The sequence below is a fragment of the Desmodus rotundus genome, chromosome 12 (assembly GCF_022682495.2).
Source record: "Desmodus rotundus isolate HL8 chromosome 12, HLdesRot8A.1, whole genome shotgun sequence".
NCBI classification, from domain to species: Eukaryota; Metazoa; Chordata; class Mammalia; order Chiroptera; family Phyllostomidae; genus Desmodus; species Desmodus rotundus.
The window spans coordinates 70,611,345-70,630,166 of NC_071398.1; the positions used below are offsets into that span (position 1 = coordinate 70,611,345).

General features: G+C 41.6%; 1 protein-coding gene across 1 annotated transcript; it reads right to left on the reverse strand.

The window, feature by feature from the left end:
- Nucleotides 1-8,665: 8,665 nt before the first annotated feature.
- LOC128779730 (uncharacterized) lies at nt 8,666-10,957 on the reverse strand. The gene is made up of 4 exons (XM_053915800.1): nt 10,889-10,957; nt 10,041-10,784; nt 9,092-9,194; nt 8,666-8,987 (listed from the first exon to the last, which is right to left on the reverse strand). Exons 2-4 carry the CDS (start codon nt 10,410-10,412, stop codon nt 8,821-8,823), a joined length of 642 nt encoding a protein of 213 aa, XP_053771775.1. The 5' UTR covers nt 10,413-10,784; nt 10,889-10,957; the 3' UTR covers nt 8,666-8,820.
- Nucleotides 10,958-18,822: the final 7,865 nt, after the last annotated feature.

Below are 18,822 nucleotides of genomic sequence, written 5' to 3' on the forward strand. Positions count from 1 at the left end.
CCCGAGAACTAGGTTGTTTTGCCTTATGGAAATCCAATGAACCCAGCAACATATTAAAAAAAAACAATCCTTTCCGCACTGAATTATACCACCACCTCTGTCATAAATCAAATGTCCACAGTGACATATATCTGATTTTGGACTGTATTACCTTTCATTGATCCATTTGTTCAACTTTGCCTCAATGCTATGCTGTCTTCCTTTCTAATATACTTTGACATCTAGTATGTCCAGAAAGTCTGTCTTCATCAAGGTTGTCTTGGTTAATCTTGGCCCTCCATATTGTCATATAAATTTTAAAAGTTACTTTATCAATCTCTACTTTTAAAACTTCAAAGATTCTGCCCTAGCCAGTGTGGCTCAGTTGGTTGGAGCATCATCCTGTAAACCAAAAGCTCATGGGTTCGATTCCTGTTCATGCCTAGATTATGGGTTTGGTCCCTGGTTGGGGCGCATATGAAAGACGACCAATTGATGTTTCTCTTTTGCATTAATGATTTTCTCCTTCTCTCTCTCTCCCTCCCTTCTCCTCTCTCTAAAATCAATAAGCATGTCCTCAGGTGAGGATTACAAGAAAAAAACTTCAGAGATTCTAAATGGGATTTTATTGCATCTATAAATGAATTTAGGGAGATTTGACATCTTAACAATACCGAGCCTTTCAATTCATGAACAAAGCATAATCTTCCATTTATTTAAATCTTCTTTAATTAATCTCAATAACATTTATAATTTTCTGAGTGTAGACCTTTCATGTCTTTCATTAGATTTATTCCTAGGTATTTCCTGTATTTTTTATGCTTCTGTAAATACCACCAATCTTATTTCATTTTCTAATTGTTTATTGCTTTTGTATAGAAATACAATTGACTTTTGTGTCTATCTTAAACACAGAAACATTGTTAATTTTATTTTAGATCAGTGTTACATTTGTTTATTTTCTGCACACAAAAATCATATCATTCTGTGAGTAATATCAGTTTCATTCCTTCCTTCTCAATTATTCTGTTGTAAATTTTTTTTCTTCATTTGTTGCTCTGGCTGGGACCTGCAGTACCATGTTGAATAGGATGACAGCAGGTGTACTAGTTTCATTCCCAAACTCAGAGATGAAAGCTTCCAACGTTTCACCTTAAAGTATGATGTTTGCTTTAACATCTTCATATATATAATTGACATCTTTATATTTATAAATCAAAATCAATGTTGAATTTTATCAAATGGCTTTTTTGTACCTTTAAGTAGTTTGTATAATTTTCCCCCATTATTCTGTTAGAGTAGTTACAATTAACTACTCAAATGTTAAAAGTTCTCAAATGTTAAATCAAACTTAAATTTTTGAAGTAAAACTTAGGTAGGATGCATATTCTTTTTATACAACACTGGTTCAGTTTACTATTATTTTTCTATCACATTTTTGCATCCACAGTTATGAAAGAAATCTCCTGAAGATTTTGTTTCCTGTAATATCCTTTTGAGGTTGTGGTAGTGAACTTATGCTAGATTCATAAAATTGAGTGTTTCCCTTTTTCATTTCTTTGCAACGTCTGTGTGATGTTATGGTCATTTCTTTCTTACACATAAAATAAAATTCACCAGTAAAATCATCTGATCTGCACATTCTCTTCTGCTCTAAAAATTGATTGATTTAAGATTCAATTTCTTTAATGAATATAGAAGGACCGCTGACGTTTTCTATTTCTTGTGTCTCTATTTTGGCAGGATGCATTTCTCTAAAAGTGTGTCCATTACACTGAAATTTTCAAATTAACTGCTATAAACTTTTGAATACTATGCTCTTATCTTTCTAATGTCTATGAAATATATAGCAATGTTACCTTACTTTTCTGATATTCATTATCGATGCCTTTGTTCTTCTTCTCTTGATTAATCCTTCAGGGCTTATCAATTTTATTGGATTTTTCAAACATCTTGGCTTTGTGGATTCTCTACATTTGTATTGTATTTCATTAATATCAGTTTTTGCTTTGATTATTTCCTTCATAATACTTTCTTTGGGCTTGTTATTCTTTTAAAAACTTCTTAAGATGTATGCTTAGGTTATTGATTTATTGGAATCCTTTTCTAATATATGCAGTTAAGCTATAAATTTTTCATTAGGCATGAAATTTGTATCCCAGAGGTTTGGCTATTTCATATTTTTCTCATTTTCATTTAGTTCAAAACATTGTAATTTTCATTGTAATTTATTTCATGACCCATTGATTATTTAGAAATTATTGCTTAATTTCTAAACATTTGGAGACTTTTCTCTGAGTACCTTTCTGTTATTGAATTATAGCTTCATTCCATGTCATAGATAACAAACTACATGATTTCAATCCTTTAAAATTTGTTGAAACTTGCTTTATGAACTAGCATACAGCAAATTTTAAAATATTTTATGCTTATTTAAAAGGACACATATTCTGGAGTTGTAAGGAGCAGTGTTCAATGAATGTTAGTTAATGTTTTTAATTAATAACTTTGTGGAAATTTATATCCTTAGAATTTTTGTTTTTTCATTCTCTCAGTTGCTCAGAGAGGTGTATTTACCCATTTTGATTATTGATTTGTCTAGTTTTCCTTATAGTTCTGTCAATTTTTGTTGCATGTCTTTTGAAGCTCTGTCATTAGGTACATATCCAATTAGATTTCCTGTATCTTCCTGATGAATTGAGCTTTCATTAGTATGAAATATTCTTTTGGTAATGTTTTTTGCCTTAAATCTACTCTACAAACATAATTAATATAGCAATGACAGCATTACTTTAATGTTTAATACTAACTTTTTTCCATCTTCTTAATTTCAACCATTGTCATATTTAATGTGTGTCTCTTATAGGGAGCTTACAGGTTTTTTTAAATCCAATCTGACAATCTTTATTTTTAAATTAGGGTATTTAATTGTTATTATTGTACTACTGGATTTAAATCTACCATATTATTACTTGGTTTCTATCATTTCACCTGTTTTATATTTCCTTTCCTCTTCTTGACATTTTTAAATGAATTAAATATTTGTCAGTTAATTTTTCACATATTAGATTATTAATTATGTATTTCCTAACTCTTATTTTTATACTTACCCTGGAGAGAATAGCATGACTTACTGAGTATATTAAAAAATACTTTAAGCAAACTCAAACACTCAAGTACCCTGAAATACCTGAAACCCATTTACCAGCCTTATCCGGTACTGCTATGTATCTTAATTCTATCAATCCTAAATCCTGAAAGACATGATGATGATGATGATGATGATGATGATGATGATGATGATTTTATGCAGTCAATATCCATTGGTTTCCTCACATAGTTACTCTTTTGCTTTTTCTTTATTCTTTCTGTTTCTCTGAGCTTTCAACTAGGGTCATCCTTTAATCTTTCCTTTATAGAAGACTGATTCTGGTTTTGTTGGCTTGAAAATATCCCCACTTAAGTAATTTAAGCACTCTTTTTTGTGGCTACTTTTACTGGGTATAGACTTCTAGGATAGAACATTATTTTAGAAAGATGAAGGTAACATTTTGTAGTCTTCTGGCTGCTTGGTTTCATTTTAAAATCCAGCTGTCAGTCTTACTGTGCTCCTTTCATAATAATATATGTGTTTCTTTGGCTACTTTAAAGATTTCCTCAATCTTAAAGTGTCCAGCAGGAGTTGTTGTGTTGTTGTGTTGTTGTTAAGTATGTAGGTATGGTTTTCTTTCATATATCTGCTCGGAGTTTAAATTTTGAATCTCTGTCTTGATAACTTTTATGTTTTTTTTTAAAATCTCATTATTTAAAAATCTCCCCATTACTGTACTTCATCTCCAAGCTGAATGTCTCAATAACTGTCACCATCTTGATAGCTTTCTGATACCCACACAAACTCACACAAACTCACACAAACTCACAAACTCAACACACTCATCAGCTTTCTAGCTGTTGTCAAAGAAATGTTGCTCTGGAACAACCTTATAAACCAATACACAAAGCGGTCTTTTAAAAACTGAATCATATTAGATTATCTAGTGACTTCCCACCACGCCTAGAATAAAATTTACCTATATTACCCTAATAGAAGATCTTCATTATCTGACCATGATGCTATCTCTGACTTTTAACTTCTATCACTCCTCATTTGGCCAAATGTTCTGGGTTGGTCTTTTTTCTCTATTGCAAACATGAAAAACTGGTTCCCATGTTATAAACATTGCACAATTCCTTTTACCCCAAATACTTCAACTAATCTACAGGGTTAGTGCCTTCTTAGTCTTCCATTTTAAATGAAAATATCTCCTTTACTACAAAACCTCTGATTGGCCTAAAATATTTCTCAAACTCATATAGCACCATTATTATTTCAATTGTAAATATATATGTATTTCTCACATCTCAACACCTAATGGTTTAATTCATTTGTGTGTGTACTGTCTTCATAAGAACAGGCACCTTATCTATCTTGTTCACTACTGAAATCCCACAGCTTAAAGAATGCCTAAGCCTTTAGTAGATGTTAAATATTTGTTAAATAAATTAAAGCATAATTGAATGAGTGTAGAGCTCAAGGGAAAGGACATTGAGTGGAGGTATCAATTTAAAAGTCACCAGGTAGATGGTCTCTTATATCCAGGCAGCCAATGTCATTGCCTAGGAAAGGTGAGTAGAGATTTTTTTTTAAAAAAGAAAAGAAAGACAAGGACACAGCCATGGGGATTTCTAATCTTTTCAAACTGAGCAGAAGATAAGAGGATAGCAAAGAATGCTTAGGAAGAGTAGCAAAATGTAAAAGGAGTATCAGGAGAATGTGGTATCATGAGATCCAAGAAACGAAAAGATTCCATGCAGGAAGGAATGGTTATTTTACACTACCAAGAGGTTGAGTAACATGAGGAGGAGGAACTGACCATTGTATGCAGCAACTTGGAAGACATAGGTTATTTGATGAAAATCAGTCTGTTATTTGCTAATGAAGTTTTAAAGACAGAAAATCAACAGGCTGGGCAAAGAAAAAAGTGGGTAGTAAACATTTTAAGAGCTAAAACACAGAATACTCTTTACAAGTATTATGACTAATGGTAAACTTACATGTAGTCTATTATTTTCTTATTTTACAGATATTTATTTTCTTATTTTCTTACTTTCTCTTTATCCTGCCTTTTCTGTGGTTGCTATTTTCTTTTTCTTTGCATCTTCTGCTGAATTGATGAAATTTTATCCCCTTTTTCCTTTAAAATGATTTAGAGGTTATGAATTATATTCTGTTAGTGATTATCCATTAACTTGTCAAAATACATGTTTCACCATGTCAAAAACTAATCAATACATATTTCCTCCTAACAACCAATCCAAAGTCCATAAATGCTTTAGCTACCACTACTAGTCATGTGTTTCACATTATTAGTTCCTACAGTATCTTAGTTTGGTCTGATTTTATAACTTCTAAAGTAGTCATTATAATGTTTTTATATAACAAATGTTTATTTAGATTTATTGAGATGCTTAGTAAATTTTTAATCACCAACTGGATAAACTGAACCATCTTTACATACTATCCCTTCAGTGGTGAAATAAAAGCCACTTTTTTCAAGAAAAAAATTGTTATACTATAGAAAAGCAAAAGCCATCCTACCCAATTAAATCTACTGCACCCAGCTTTGGCCAGTGTGGCTCTGTTGTTTGGAGCATTGTCTCATGCACTGAAAGGCCACAGGTTCAATAGCAGGTCGTGGCACATACCTAGGTTGGGATTTCAATCACTGGTTGGGTCATGTAGAGGAGACAACCGATGCATGTTTCTCACATTGATGTGTCTCTCCCTCTCTAAAATCAATTAATGTATCCTCAGGCAAGGATTAAAACAGAAAGAAAGAAGGAAGGGAGGGAGGGAGGGAGGGGTGGAAGGAAGGAGGGAGGGAGGAAATATGTCAAACATCATGAATTGTTGAAAAAAAAGTAAATTGAATGAATGTTTATTAAGAGTCTCGCATAGCTTTCTGAAAAGTCTCTCAACAAACTGATCACTTGAAAATTTGCTTTTAGAGAACTGATTTTCAGCCTATTGGTAAGAGTAAATTGTCCTACTTCTGATTAGTGGGCTTTTCTACTATCCTGCTGTGGGCAACAGGCAGATCAGCAAGGATAGTCTCATCTAGAGCATACTCACATCTATGAGACTCTCTAAATCCTGTCGTGAATGAGATCAAGACCAAAAAATTGGCAGTTTTTGTAATTCATTCAAATTCTGTGTTGACTTTCACTATGTAGAGGGTAAAACGAAGTTTTTGTGGCCAAATTCCAATTTAAAAGATGAACTACTTAGGAGACGATGTATGTTTAAAATGTGAAAATTTACAATAATAATTTATATGACCTGGAAAAACAATATAAGAAAGGTGCGTTTTTATTTCTTCTTTCTAGGTTCACATATATTTTCAAAAGATGTCTACTCTTCTGGAAAACATCATGGCCATCATCAACCTATTTCAACAATATTCAAAAACAGATAAAGATACTGACACATTGAGCAAAGAAGAGCTGAAGGAACTTCTGGAAAAAGAGTTCCGCCCAATCCTGAAGGTAAAGATATTTGCCTTAAAAAATGTAGTGCTTGGTATACATTAATAATTTCAAAAGGGATTATTGTGAATTTCTGTGAACTATATCATTAGATATTAAAATAAACCTAATCTTATTTCAAAACACAAGTAAATTTTTTCCTCCCTTTATAACATTATATCTACTATACACATACATGTGGAGGACACACATGCGCACACACACCCTATGTGAAGGCTAATAATATGAATATTTACTGACAAATGAATATGAATTAGACTTTTATAATATTCTTCCAACATCATGGTTATTAAGACAATATAATTAATACGTAGATCAGTTATGGGCTTTATAATATATTGATATTTGAAGTAGAAAACACCAAGAACTTGGTTCCAAGTTCTTGGTTTCAAGAACTTGGAATCATTTTCATGTCACAACATATGTTGAAGATTTCTTTCTTTTATGCTATTACTTTTAGTTTTCATCCAGGTCACAATCAATTAAACTTTTTTACAAAAAAAAATACCAGATTATGTTCCAATTAAGTAGGAAAAATTCGCATCCCCTACACTGAATTTGAATTACTTAACTGACCACATGAGTCTGCCTAATTAACTCTCCCTATTGTATATATTCTGTACAGCATCCAGATGACCCAGACACTGCTGATGTCTTCATGGACATCCTTGACATAGACCACAATCAGAAATTAAACTTTGAAGAATTTTTTCTTATGGTATTCAAGTTGGCGAAAGCATGCTATGAATCTAACCTAAGACAAAAATTCCAACCATCACAACAAAAGCAAAAAAAGAAGGGAGATGATAGAAAACATGCAAAACATGACATAAAAGACAAAGAAGAGAAAGAGGATGAGGAAGAAGATAAAAAGAAAAAATCGAGTCACTCAAAACTGCCTGTACATGAAAAGAAAGAAAGATCCAAGAGCCAAAGAGAAAGAGGAAAGAAGAGACATGAGTCCAGTTCTCAAAGAAAGACTAAAAAAGGTGATACCTCTACTGACAGACAAACAGAAATACATGAAAAAAACAACAATGATTCAAGACGGAAAAACAAAAGTAGGGCAAGTTCTAATGAGGAACAAGAAACAAGGAAAAAGTCAAGTGTTAGCCCAATCAGGGCAATAAAAGCAGACATATACTCTCCAGCAACAAATGTCTCATCCTATGGGCAGTCGGGATCGAGCTCCAGACACACACAAGATTCCCGACACGAGCGCTCACCGGGCAGCTCCAGACACCCGGCCACTGGACACGCACCATCGTCTTCCAGATCCGGAACAACCAGACAGCAGGGAACCCGTGGTACTCAGGCCAGTGACAGCGAAGGGCAGTCTGAAGATTCGGGTAGACCTTCTGCCCACTCCCATGAGAGGACTGGGTCCAGTCCAAGGCCCCACGGTGAGTCTGCCCATGACCGGTCAGGAGACAGCTCTAGACACTCTGGTGCCCATCAAGGGCAGGGAGCCCCTCGTGGCCACCCCGAGTATGCCCAGGAACAGTCGGACTCTGGTGCCAGAAGGAGACAAGGACCTTCTCATGGACAGTCTGCCGACAGCCCTAGACAATCAGGCTCTCAACAAGCAGACACATCCTCTCGAGGACACAGCGTCCCAACCCATGGGCAGTCAGGGTCGAGCTCAAGAGGAAGACGAGAACCACGACATGAGCACTCACCAGACAGCGCCAGACACTCAGCCACTGGACACGCACCATCGTCTTCCAGATCCGGAACATCCAGCCAGCAGGGAACCCGTGGTACTCGGGCCAGTGACAGTGAAGGGCAGTCTGAGGATTCAGGTGGACCCTCTGCCCCCACCCATGAGAGGACTGGGTCCAGTCCAAGGCACCAACGTGGGTCTGCCCATGGACAGTCAGGAGGCAGCTCGAGGCACTCTGGGTCACCCCAAGGGCGAGCAGCGACCCACAGGCAGTCTGATTCTACCCGTGGACAGTCAGGGTCCAGCAGTACACACAGACAGGGACGCCAACGTGAGCAGGCAGCAGACAGCTCTGGACACTCAGCAACCGGGCATCGACAAACCTCATCTGGATCCAGTAACAGCAGACACCATGGATCCAGGATTAGTCAGGCCAGTGACAGTGAAGGACAATCAGAAGACTCAGTGAGTCAGTCAGGGTCGGCCCGTGGACGGTCTGGGTCCAGCCAAAGACAACAACATGAGGTCGCACGTGGTCGTTCAGGTGACAGGGATGGCCACTCAGGGTCTTATCGCTACTGGATGTCTTGGCATCAAGAGCCCGATTCTGACCAAGGACAGACCCGGTCCAGTACCAGGGGAAGACAGGGATCCCAGCATGGGCAGACAGAAGACAGCGCCAGACACACGGGGCCGCAGGAGGGTCGGGCATCCATCGGTGGACACTCTGAGTCTTCCCACGGAAGGTCTGGACCCAGCGCTAGAGGGAAGCAAGGATCCCGCCACGAGCAGGAAGGAGACAGCTCTAGACATGCAGGGTCGCAACACCACCGCTCAGCCTCCCAGGGTCATGCTGATTCTCACCATGGTCAGTCAGGATCCAGAAGTGCAAACACTCACAGATCTGGACAGGCACAATCAGGGGACAGCTCCCGCCACTCACAGTCTGGGCATGGACACTCAGCACCTGCATCCACGAGAAGCAGAAACGAAGGGCCCAGCACTGGTCAACACAGTGATAGTGAAGGACACTCGGAAGATTCAGACACACAGTCGAGGTCTGGTTCAGGAGACCACCATGGATCTGCCCATGGCCAGTCAGGAGACAGCTCTAGCTCCAGACATTCGGGGTCCCATCGAGGACAGACAGCCAACCACAGGCCGTCTGAGTCTGCCCAGGAACACTCAGACTCCAGTGCCAATAGAAGACAAGGATCTGGCCATAGACAATCGGTAGAGCGCACTAGACAACCAGCGTCTCAGCAGGCAGACACATCGTCTCGTGGGCACAATGTCTCATCCCATGGGCAGTCGGGATCGAGCTCAAGACACACACAAGATTCCCGACACGAGCGCTCACCGGGCAGCTCCAGACACCCGGCCACTGGACACGCACCATCGTCTTCCAGATCCGGAACAACCAGACAGCAGGGAACCCGTGGTACTCAGGCCAGTGACAGCGAAGGGCAGTCTGAAGATTCGGGTAGACCTTCTGCCCACTCCCATGAGAGGACTGGGTCCAGTCCAAGGCCCCACGGTGAGTCTGCCCATGACCGGTCAGGAGACAGCTCTAGACACTCTGGTGCCCATCAAGGGCAGGGAGCCCCTCGTGGCCACCCCGAGTATGCCCAGGAACAGTCGGACTCTGGTGCCAGAAGGAGACAAGGACCTTCTCATGGACAGTCTGCCGACAGCCCTAGACAATCAGGCTCTCAACAAGCAGACACATCCTCTCGAGGACACAGCGTCCCAACCCATGGGCAGTCAGGGTCGAGCTCAAGAGGAAGACGAGAACCACGACATGAGCACTCACCAGACAGCGCCAGACACTCAGCCACTGGACACGCACCATCGTCTTCCAGATCCGGAACATCCAGCCAGCAGGGAACCCGTGGTACTCGGGCCAGTGACAGTGAAGGGCAGTCTGAGGATTCAGGTGGACCCTCTGCCCCCACCCATGAGAGGACTGGGTCCAGTCCAAGGCACCAACGTGGGTCTGCCCATGGACAGTCAGGAGGCAGCTCGAGGCACTCTGGGTCACCCCAAGGGCAAGCAGCGACCCACAGGCAGTCTGATTCTGCCCGTGGACAGTCAGGGTCCAGCAGTACACACAGACAGGGACGCCAACGTGAGCAGGCAGCAGACAGCTCTGGACACTCAGCAACCGGGCATCGACAAACCTCATCTGGATCCAGTAACAGCAGACACCATGGATCCAGGATTAGTCAGGCCAGTGACAGTGAAGGACAATCAGAAGACTCAGTGAGTCAGTCAGGGTCGGCCCGTGGACGGTCTGGGTCCAGCCAAAGACAACAACATGAGGTCGCACGTGGTCGTTCAGGTGACAGGGATGGCCACTCAGGGTCTTATCGCTACTGGATGTCTTGGCATCAAGAGCCCGATTCTGACCAAGGACAGACCCGGTCCAGTACCAGGGGAAGACAGGGATCCCAGCATGGGCAGACAGAAGACAGCGCCAGACACACGGGGCCGCAGGAGGGTCGGGCATCCATCGGTGGACACTCTGAGTCTTCCCACGGAAGGTCTGGACCCAGCGCTAGAGGGAAGCAAGGATCCCGCCACGAGCAGGAAGGAGACAGCTCTAGACATGCAGGGTCGCAACACCACCGCTCAGCCTCCCAGGGTCATGCTGATTCTCACCATGGTCAGTCAGGATCCAGAAGTGCAAACACTCACAGATCTGGACAGGCACAATCAGGGGACAGCTCCTGCCACTCACAGTCTGGGCATGGACACTCAGCACCTGCATCCACGAGAAGCAGAAACGAAGGGCCCAGCACTGGTCAACACAGTGATAGTGAAGGACACTCGGAAGATTCAGACACACAGTCGAGGTCTGGTTCAGGAGACCACCATGGATCTGCCCATGGCCAGTCAGGAGACAGCTCTAGCTCCAGACATTCGGGGTCCCATCGAGGACAGACAGCCAACCACAGGCCGTCTGAGTCTGCCCAGGAACACTCAGACTCCAGTGCCAATAGAAGACAAGGATCTGGCCATAGACAATCGGTAGAGCGCACTAGACAACCAGCGTCTCAGCAGGCAGACACATCGTCTCGTGGGCACAATGTCTCATCCCATGGGCAGTCGGGATCGAGCTCAAGACACACACAAGATTCCCGACACGAGCGCTCACCGGGCAGCTCCAGACACCCGGCCACTGGACACGCACCATCGTCTTCCAGATCCGGAACAACCAGACAGCAGGGAACCCGTGGTACTCAGGCCAGTGACAGCGAAGGGCAGTCTGAAGATTCGGGTAGACCTTCTGCCCACTCCCATGAGAGGACTGGGTCCAGTCCAAGGCCCCACGGTGAGTCTGCCCATGACCGGTCAGGAGACAGCTCTAGACACTCTGGTGCCCATCAAGGGCAGGGAGCCCCTCGTGGCCACCCCGAGTATGCCCAGGAACAGTCGGACTCTGGTGCCAGAAGGAGACAAGGACCTTCTCATGGACAGTCTGCCGACAGCCCTAGACAATCAGGCTCTCAACAAGCAGACACATCCTCTCGAGGACACAGCGTCCCAACCCATGGGCAGTCAGGGTCGAGCTCAAGAGGAAGACGAGAACCACGACATGAGCACTCACCAGACAGCGCCAGACACTCAGCCACTGGACACGCACCATCGTCTTCCAGATCCGGAACATCCAGCCAGCAGGGAACCCGTGGTACTCGGGCCAGTGACAGTGAAGGGCAGTCTGAGGATTCAGGTGGACCCTCTGCCCCCACCCATGAGAGGACTGGGTCCAGTCCAAGGCACCAACGTGGGTCTGCCCATGGACAGTCAGGAGGCAGCTCGAGGCACTCTGGGTCACCCCAAGGGCAAGCAGCGACCCACAGGCAGTCTGATTCTGCCCGTGGACAGTCAGGGTCCAGCAGTACACACAGACAGGGACGCCAACGTGAGCAGGCAGCAGACAGCTCTGGACACTCAGCAACCGGGCATCGACAAACCTCATCTGGATCCAGTAACAGCAGACACCATGGATCCAGGATTAGTCAGGCCAGTGACAGTGAAGGACAATCAGAAGACTCAGTGAGTCAGTCAGGGTCGGCCCGTGGACGGTCTGGGTCCAGCCAAAGACAACAACATGAGGTCGCACGTGGTCGTTCAGGTGACAGGGATGGCCACTCAGGGTCTTATCGCTACTGGATGTCTTGGCATCAAGAGCCCGATTCTGACCAAGGACAGACCCGGTCCAGTACCAGGGGAAGACAGGGATCCCAGCATGGGCAGACAGAAGACAGCGCCAGACACACGGGGCCGCAGGAGGGTCGGGCATCCATCGGTGGACACTCTGAGTCTTCCCACGGAAGGTCTGGACCCAGCGCTAGAGGGAAGCAAGGATCCCGCCACGAGCAGGAAGGAGACAGCTCTAGACATGCAGGGTCGCAACACCACCGCTCAGCCTCCCAGGGTCATGCTGATTCTCACCATGGTCAGTCAGGATCCAGAAGTGCAAACACTCACAGATCTGGACAGGCACAATCAGGGGACAGCTCCCGCCACTCACAGTCTGGGCATGGACACTCAGCACCTGCATCCACGAGAAGCAGAAACGAAGGGCCCAGCACTGGTCAACACAGTGATAGTGAAGGACACTCGGAAGATTCAGACACACAGTCGAGGTCTGGTTCAGGAGACCACCATGGATCTGCCCATGGCCAGTCAGGAGACAGCTCTAGCTCCAGACATTCGGGGTCCCATCGAGGACAGACAGCCAACCACAGGCCGTCTGAGTCTGCCCAGGAACACTCAGACTCCAGTGCCAATAGAAGACAAGGATCTGGCCATAGACAATCGGTAGAGCGCACTAGACAACCAGCGTCTCAGCAGGCAGACACATCGTCTCGTGGGCACAATGTCTCATCCCATGGGCAGTCGGGATCGAGCTCAAGACACACACAAGATTCCCGACACGAGCGCTCACCGGGCAGCTCCAGACACCCGGCCACTGGACACGCACCATCGTCTTCCAGATCCGGAACAACCAGACAGCAGGGAACCCGTGGTACTCAGGCCAGTGACAGCGAAGGGCAGTCTGAGGATTCAGGTGGACCTTCTGCCTACTCTAATGAGAGGACAGGGTCTAGAACAAGGTATCGCAGTGAGTCTCCCCATGTACAGTCAGGCGAATATTCTAGGCACTCCGGGTCTCAAAATCAGACATCTCCCCAGAGACAGTCTGACTTTGCCTTTAATCAATCCAGATCCAGCAGTGTACAAGCACAGGGGCACTATGATGAGTCAACAGGAGACAGGTCTGAACATTCACCAAATGTCCATGGAGAAACCTTAGCTGACTTTGGTCACGGTAGTCACTTGGTATCCAATATTAGTCATGGCAATAATACGAAGGCTGGAAGTATCAGATCTAAATCCAGTAATGTGGGAGTTAGAGACAGATCTCCATAAGGAGAAGACTTTACAAGATCCAATAGATGAGGCAATTATATACATCCTGGGTCATATGGTCAGTCGAGTTTTATTTTAAAGCAGCTGGGAGTTTGTCACTCTGAACGATACTATTATTAGGAGTGAGAAACAATAGAAAAGTAAGTAATCCAAAGGGTAGGAGAATTAACCAAGAACACAAATTTTAATCATATTTTGTCTGTGTATCTTTTCTTATCTTTTTGTTTTAAAGATGTTATACCATTTCTTTACTCTGGTGATAGTTTCTTCTTATATTTTAGGAAGGTTTGATCTTTATAGGTATAAATGGTGAACAGGAGAAATCAATGTTATAGACAGCTAAAGTAAAACCATGAGTATTTTGAAAAATTGGGTTTCATGTAATGATTTTTGAGGGGATAAAACTCAGAAACTCTAAGGATTAATACTATAATCTTTGCCAAAAATATCAACGGAGTCAAAAGTATAAAATCATTGTTTTAGAGGCCATAGCTAATATACTTCTGTCACGGCTCAGTCCATGTGCCTGCCGTATTACTCTTCTTTTGGAACCGTGTTTTATTGTTCATTCCTTAAAATCACCTTTTGGCATGTAGAATTCATAAAAGTAAACTGCAAGATAATGGAAAATAAACAATTGATCATATACCATAACTTGTGTCTTCTATGCTTATTTCTTATATACCCCAAAAGACTTTTTCCCCATGGCCCTATGCTTATTTCTTATATTCCCCATAGAGGAAAAATAATTACACCTTCTTCCTCTATCACTAGGAACTATATGACCAAATCCATTACACAGCCTGCAAAAGTAGTAAGAAGTCCAAAGAAGAAGTATTTAATATACTCCTATGTTTTTCTCTTATATAGTCATTTTTCCACACTGTCACCTGCAGGATGGAAAAGACTTATCTCAATTTTACATAGAACCATAATTATTATCAAAACAACAACCCAAGTGACTATTCATGAAGTGAAACCAAGATCAGTTAACATGAACTACTGTCTATAGGGCCTTCTTCCAAAGATCCTAGGATATGTTTTCCAAAGGAGACTAATGAAAGCAGAGAAATTTTGCTGAAATGTTTTGACAAAGGGAAAGGAATAAAGGAAACACTCTCCGGCCTGGAAAGAAAACTCATGTACTTTACGAGTTAGCCCAATGGATGAAGAGATTTTTTAAAAAAGGAAATATGTGGACAAGGTTCTACCATTAGAAGTAATATTCCTCCATTTGAATTGTACCCCAGGTTCCTTCTGCATAATAGGAGACCAGCAGGGATTCTGATAATAGCTAGGCCAATGTTCATATTTTGCAGATGAGTGTATCATACAAATAATCTACACCAAAACAGCAACTAAAGCTCAAGTCTCCTAGCTCTGTTTCATGGTGGTGGTTTTTCTTTTTTTAAATACTTACAAAAGTTGTCTTTTTTCATTTTTCCTTAAATAAATCTAGCTAAAATAAAATTGCCAAAGTTTAGATGATCCCCAGTGTGGATGGGGAGTAAATGACAAGTAACGACCTCATTTTTCTCATTAGTCTCGAACAGTATCATGTTTATGTTTATATTCCACAAGCCACTCCAAGGGGATCTGTCCCACCTACTGGTCTCCTGCTTCCCTACTTGAAGTGCTGACCCTAAATTCCCATACAAGCTGCAAAATACAGAAGGTGCCAAACCTGCAGTCCTCACTGAGGTGACAGACACAGACATGGAGACAATGCCTCTCTCATTTCTGGGTCACTATTTGTCACCTTGCCTACAGTCTCACAACTAGCTAATTCACTCAGCTCCTGCCTGCAGCCCTTCTCTAGAGGAGTCAGGCCTAGCTGACAGGCTGAAGAATTAGGTAAAAGTTAGAATGAGAGAGACAGTACAGACCTAGCTAACTGAGGTGGACGTATTGATGGGCAAAACAGAAATAGCCAGATGTATCCACCTCTAGGCAAAGCTCTCAACATTTTGTGAAGAACCTATAAGCAAACAACTGAAATTGTTTTCTTTCATATCCCTGTCTACTTGAGGATAGAATTCACAGACTTTCTTCTTTGCTAGCTGACAGAAAATTGCCAAACAAACAAAAAACCCTGCAAACAAAATTCACAGGGAACATCCCAGGCTATAATTTTTTTCTGTCCTCTCTCCTTGCCTTGGAAAACTTGGTTTTGACTGTTCCTTAACTCAGTCAACCAACTTGGATATTGTATTCAGAAACAAATGGCTATTTATATTTTTCCCAGTGGGTAAGATACTGAAGTCTTAATGAAACAGAAAAGCTGGCATTCATGCTGCCTGTCACCACCAGACCCAATAAGCAGAGACAGGATTGACTCTTTATGGGCGCTTTAATCAGATGGCCAGTGATCTGAGAAGACGGCAGGTTATGTACCCTAACAGACCGTCTTAAATTCCATTTTTAAACTGACACTTTTTTATAAGGAGAAGAAAAGTATAGGTAAGGGGTTTGGAATTCATGGAAAAAGTTAATCAGAAAGAAAGCTGCAGCATTCTTTCATCTATGTCCTGGGAGGTGGTCTTTATCCTGGAGTACAATGGCTCAGATACCACCTTGATTGCTTATGGTCTCTTCAGAAGCACAAAGGTCAATAGAATCACTAGTATTCTCCTGGAGTCAAGGTGAGTCATACCTTCAGCTCCTGGAATAACAGCTTTGTACATGCATTGATTACTGAGCTTATTAGCTGTTACCTAAACTAAAATTTTCCAACTCTTGAGTCCCCCATCATTATAAGAAGGGGAATGCCTTAATCAAATACCGACTTTAAGTAATTTTGGATGGCCTAGACAGGCAAAGAAGTAAATATGCCTGCCTATAAGAAGGAAGTTGCCCATGGGAGAAATAAAATGAGAGTCTGAACTAAGTTAGTAAACAATGAGGGCAACAGAATTTGGTTATCAATTAAATCTAGAGGTACAGAAGGAAAAAAGCTAGGATTATTTCTAGGATGCCATCTTGGGCAGTTGCAAAAAGCATGAGGCCATCCATTAAAGTAAGAAATAAGATTACAGGAGGAGAAATGGTAAGATTGGTTTTGAACATCATGAGCTTGACAGGCCTGAGGGAGATTCAGGCAAGCTTTACTATAAGTGAATATATGTATGTATTCACAAACTATATATTCATTTAATATAAATGAATATATGTATATTTATATATGTATATATATATACATATATATGTATATATATTAAATATGTATATTTATTTATATATTAAATATATTAATATATATTAAATATATATATTAATATATATTTATATATTAATATATAAATATATTAAATATATTAATATATTAATATGTATATATTAAATATGTATATTTATTTATATATGTATGTATATATATAAATAAATTTCAAAAAAGAAGATCAGGACTTGAGTCATCCGTATATAGGTAGTTCACTTAACTGGTTAAAAGTTCAGGCTCTGGCCCTGGCCAGGTGACTCAGTTGTGGGTTCGATTCCTGGTCTCAGCACATACCTAGATTGCAGATTCGATCCCCAGTTGGTGTGTGTACAGGAGGCAACCGATCTCTCTCTGTCTCTCTCTCTCTCTCTCATTCCCTTTCTCTCTCTCCAAAATCAATAAAAACATATCCTTGGATGAGGATTTAAAAAAATTAATTAAAAAAAAAAGTTCAGGCTCTGGAGGCAGATGCTGTCTAGGCAGTTTCTCAGCTTTGTCATTATTTTTTTGTGTACCTTGGTCAACTTACTCAGGATCTCTCAGCCTCTGTTTTCCTCATCTCAAAATTATAGATGACAGTACCTATTTTAACATGGTTGTGAAAATTGAGTTGATAACTGAAACATGCTTAGAATGGTGCCTACCATATAATAAGCATTCAATAAATGCTTGCCATTATGAATGAAGCTATAGGTATTACTGAAATGAGAAGATGGAAAATGAGAATCACAGAGAATATTGAGAAAATGTACATTTAAAAGTTCTGCCCACAGTCACCTAACAAAAAGATGGTGAAAATAAGATATGAAACCTGATTCTGTCTTCAAGTCCACACTCTTGAATAGAAGAGAACGCTACCAAAATTTCAAAGTTCAAGTGACCTAGAATGGTCAAATAAAATGAGAAATGATATATTAATATATTCACTGATTTTTTTAACTTGACTTTTGAGATTCTGGAAACAATTTCTGTGGTGAGGTGATGATATAAACAATTTGTGGGATGGCTTATAAATGAATGTTTTTTTAATGAATTGGACACAATAAAGGAAGCTAGATTACTGAACTACTCTCACTACTGTTACGAGAAGGCCAAGCTTGATTTCTAAACAAATTCCTTACATTTTTCTCATTCCTAAGGGGATCCTGGCCAGCAGGATCCATTGTGGTTGCTATATACACAAACACACAGACTACAGAAATCCTGTGGAGAAAAAGGGGCTGCGTGGCAGCTCTCCAAGTTAAAGAGAGGGCCCCTTACCCCCTCCTGGACAGGCTTTTAGTGTTTTTCTGGGCACATTACATTGAGGGCGATCCTCATTTACTATGCACAGGTTCACCACAGGTGTTTACCTTTTAAGGAGGACAAAGGACAGGACACTGCTAATTACTTCAAAGAGAAGGATGTTACAGCTCGAGGGGGAAGTTGCTCACACTCCATACTTGGGAGGTTTAGCACAGACTTTAGGAAGATGAAGATACTCAGTGAACATTTGCTGCCTCAATTCAGGGTGAGGGAGTTTTAGCAAGAGCAAGTCTCATAGCAGTCAAGGCACAATGCAGGCCTGATTTCCCACTGGAGAACCTATCCATGGACGTGGGTGCTGCCCGCCAACCTAGCTCCCTACTGGCTTTTCCGAGTGAGGGCTGAGCCACATTTCCCATGCTTGGAACCTTTCCCCACACTGGGGTATAGGAATTCTGGGGTGAGGGTTAGAAAAACTGTCTGCAGGAGGTAATTTCTGAGAATTAAGCAGAGATCAGATCTTGTAGCACCTTCTTTAACTGTGGTAAAAGAAAAAACCAACATAATTTAAAGTTTATCATCTTATCCATTTTAAAATACACAGTTCAGTAAAGTATATTCACATCATTGCACAACTAACCTCCAGAAATTTTTCATATTGCCCAACTGAATCTTTATACCCATTAAACAAAAA

Bases quoted from the DNA above. Each gene is read 5' to 3' on its own strand.
- LOC128779730 (XM_053915800.1), bottom strand. From the start codon at position 10,412: ATGAGGTTTGTCGATGCCCGGTTGCTGAGTGTCCAGAGCTGTCTGCTG. The intron at 9,195-10,040 runs GTGAGTGCTCAT...TCGTGGATGCAG, and splicing joins TGAGTGTCTGGCGCTGTCTG to GTGCTGAGTGTCCATGCCCA. The intron at 8,988-9,091 runs GTGAGAATCAGC...GCTTCCCTCTAG, and splicing joins CTGGATCCTGACTGACCATG to CGCTGGGTCCAGACCTTCCG.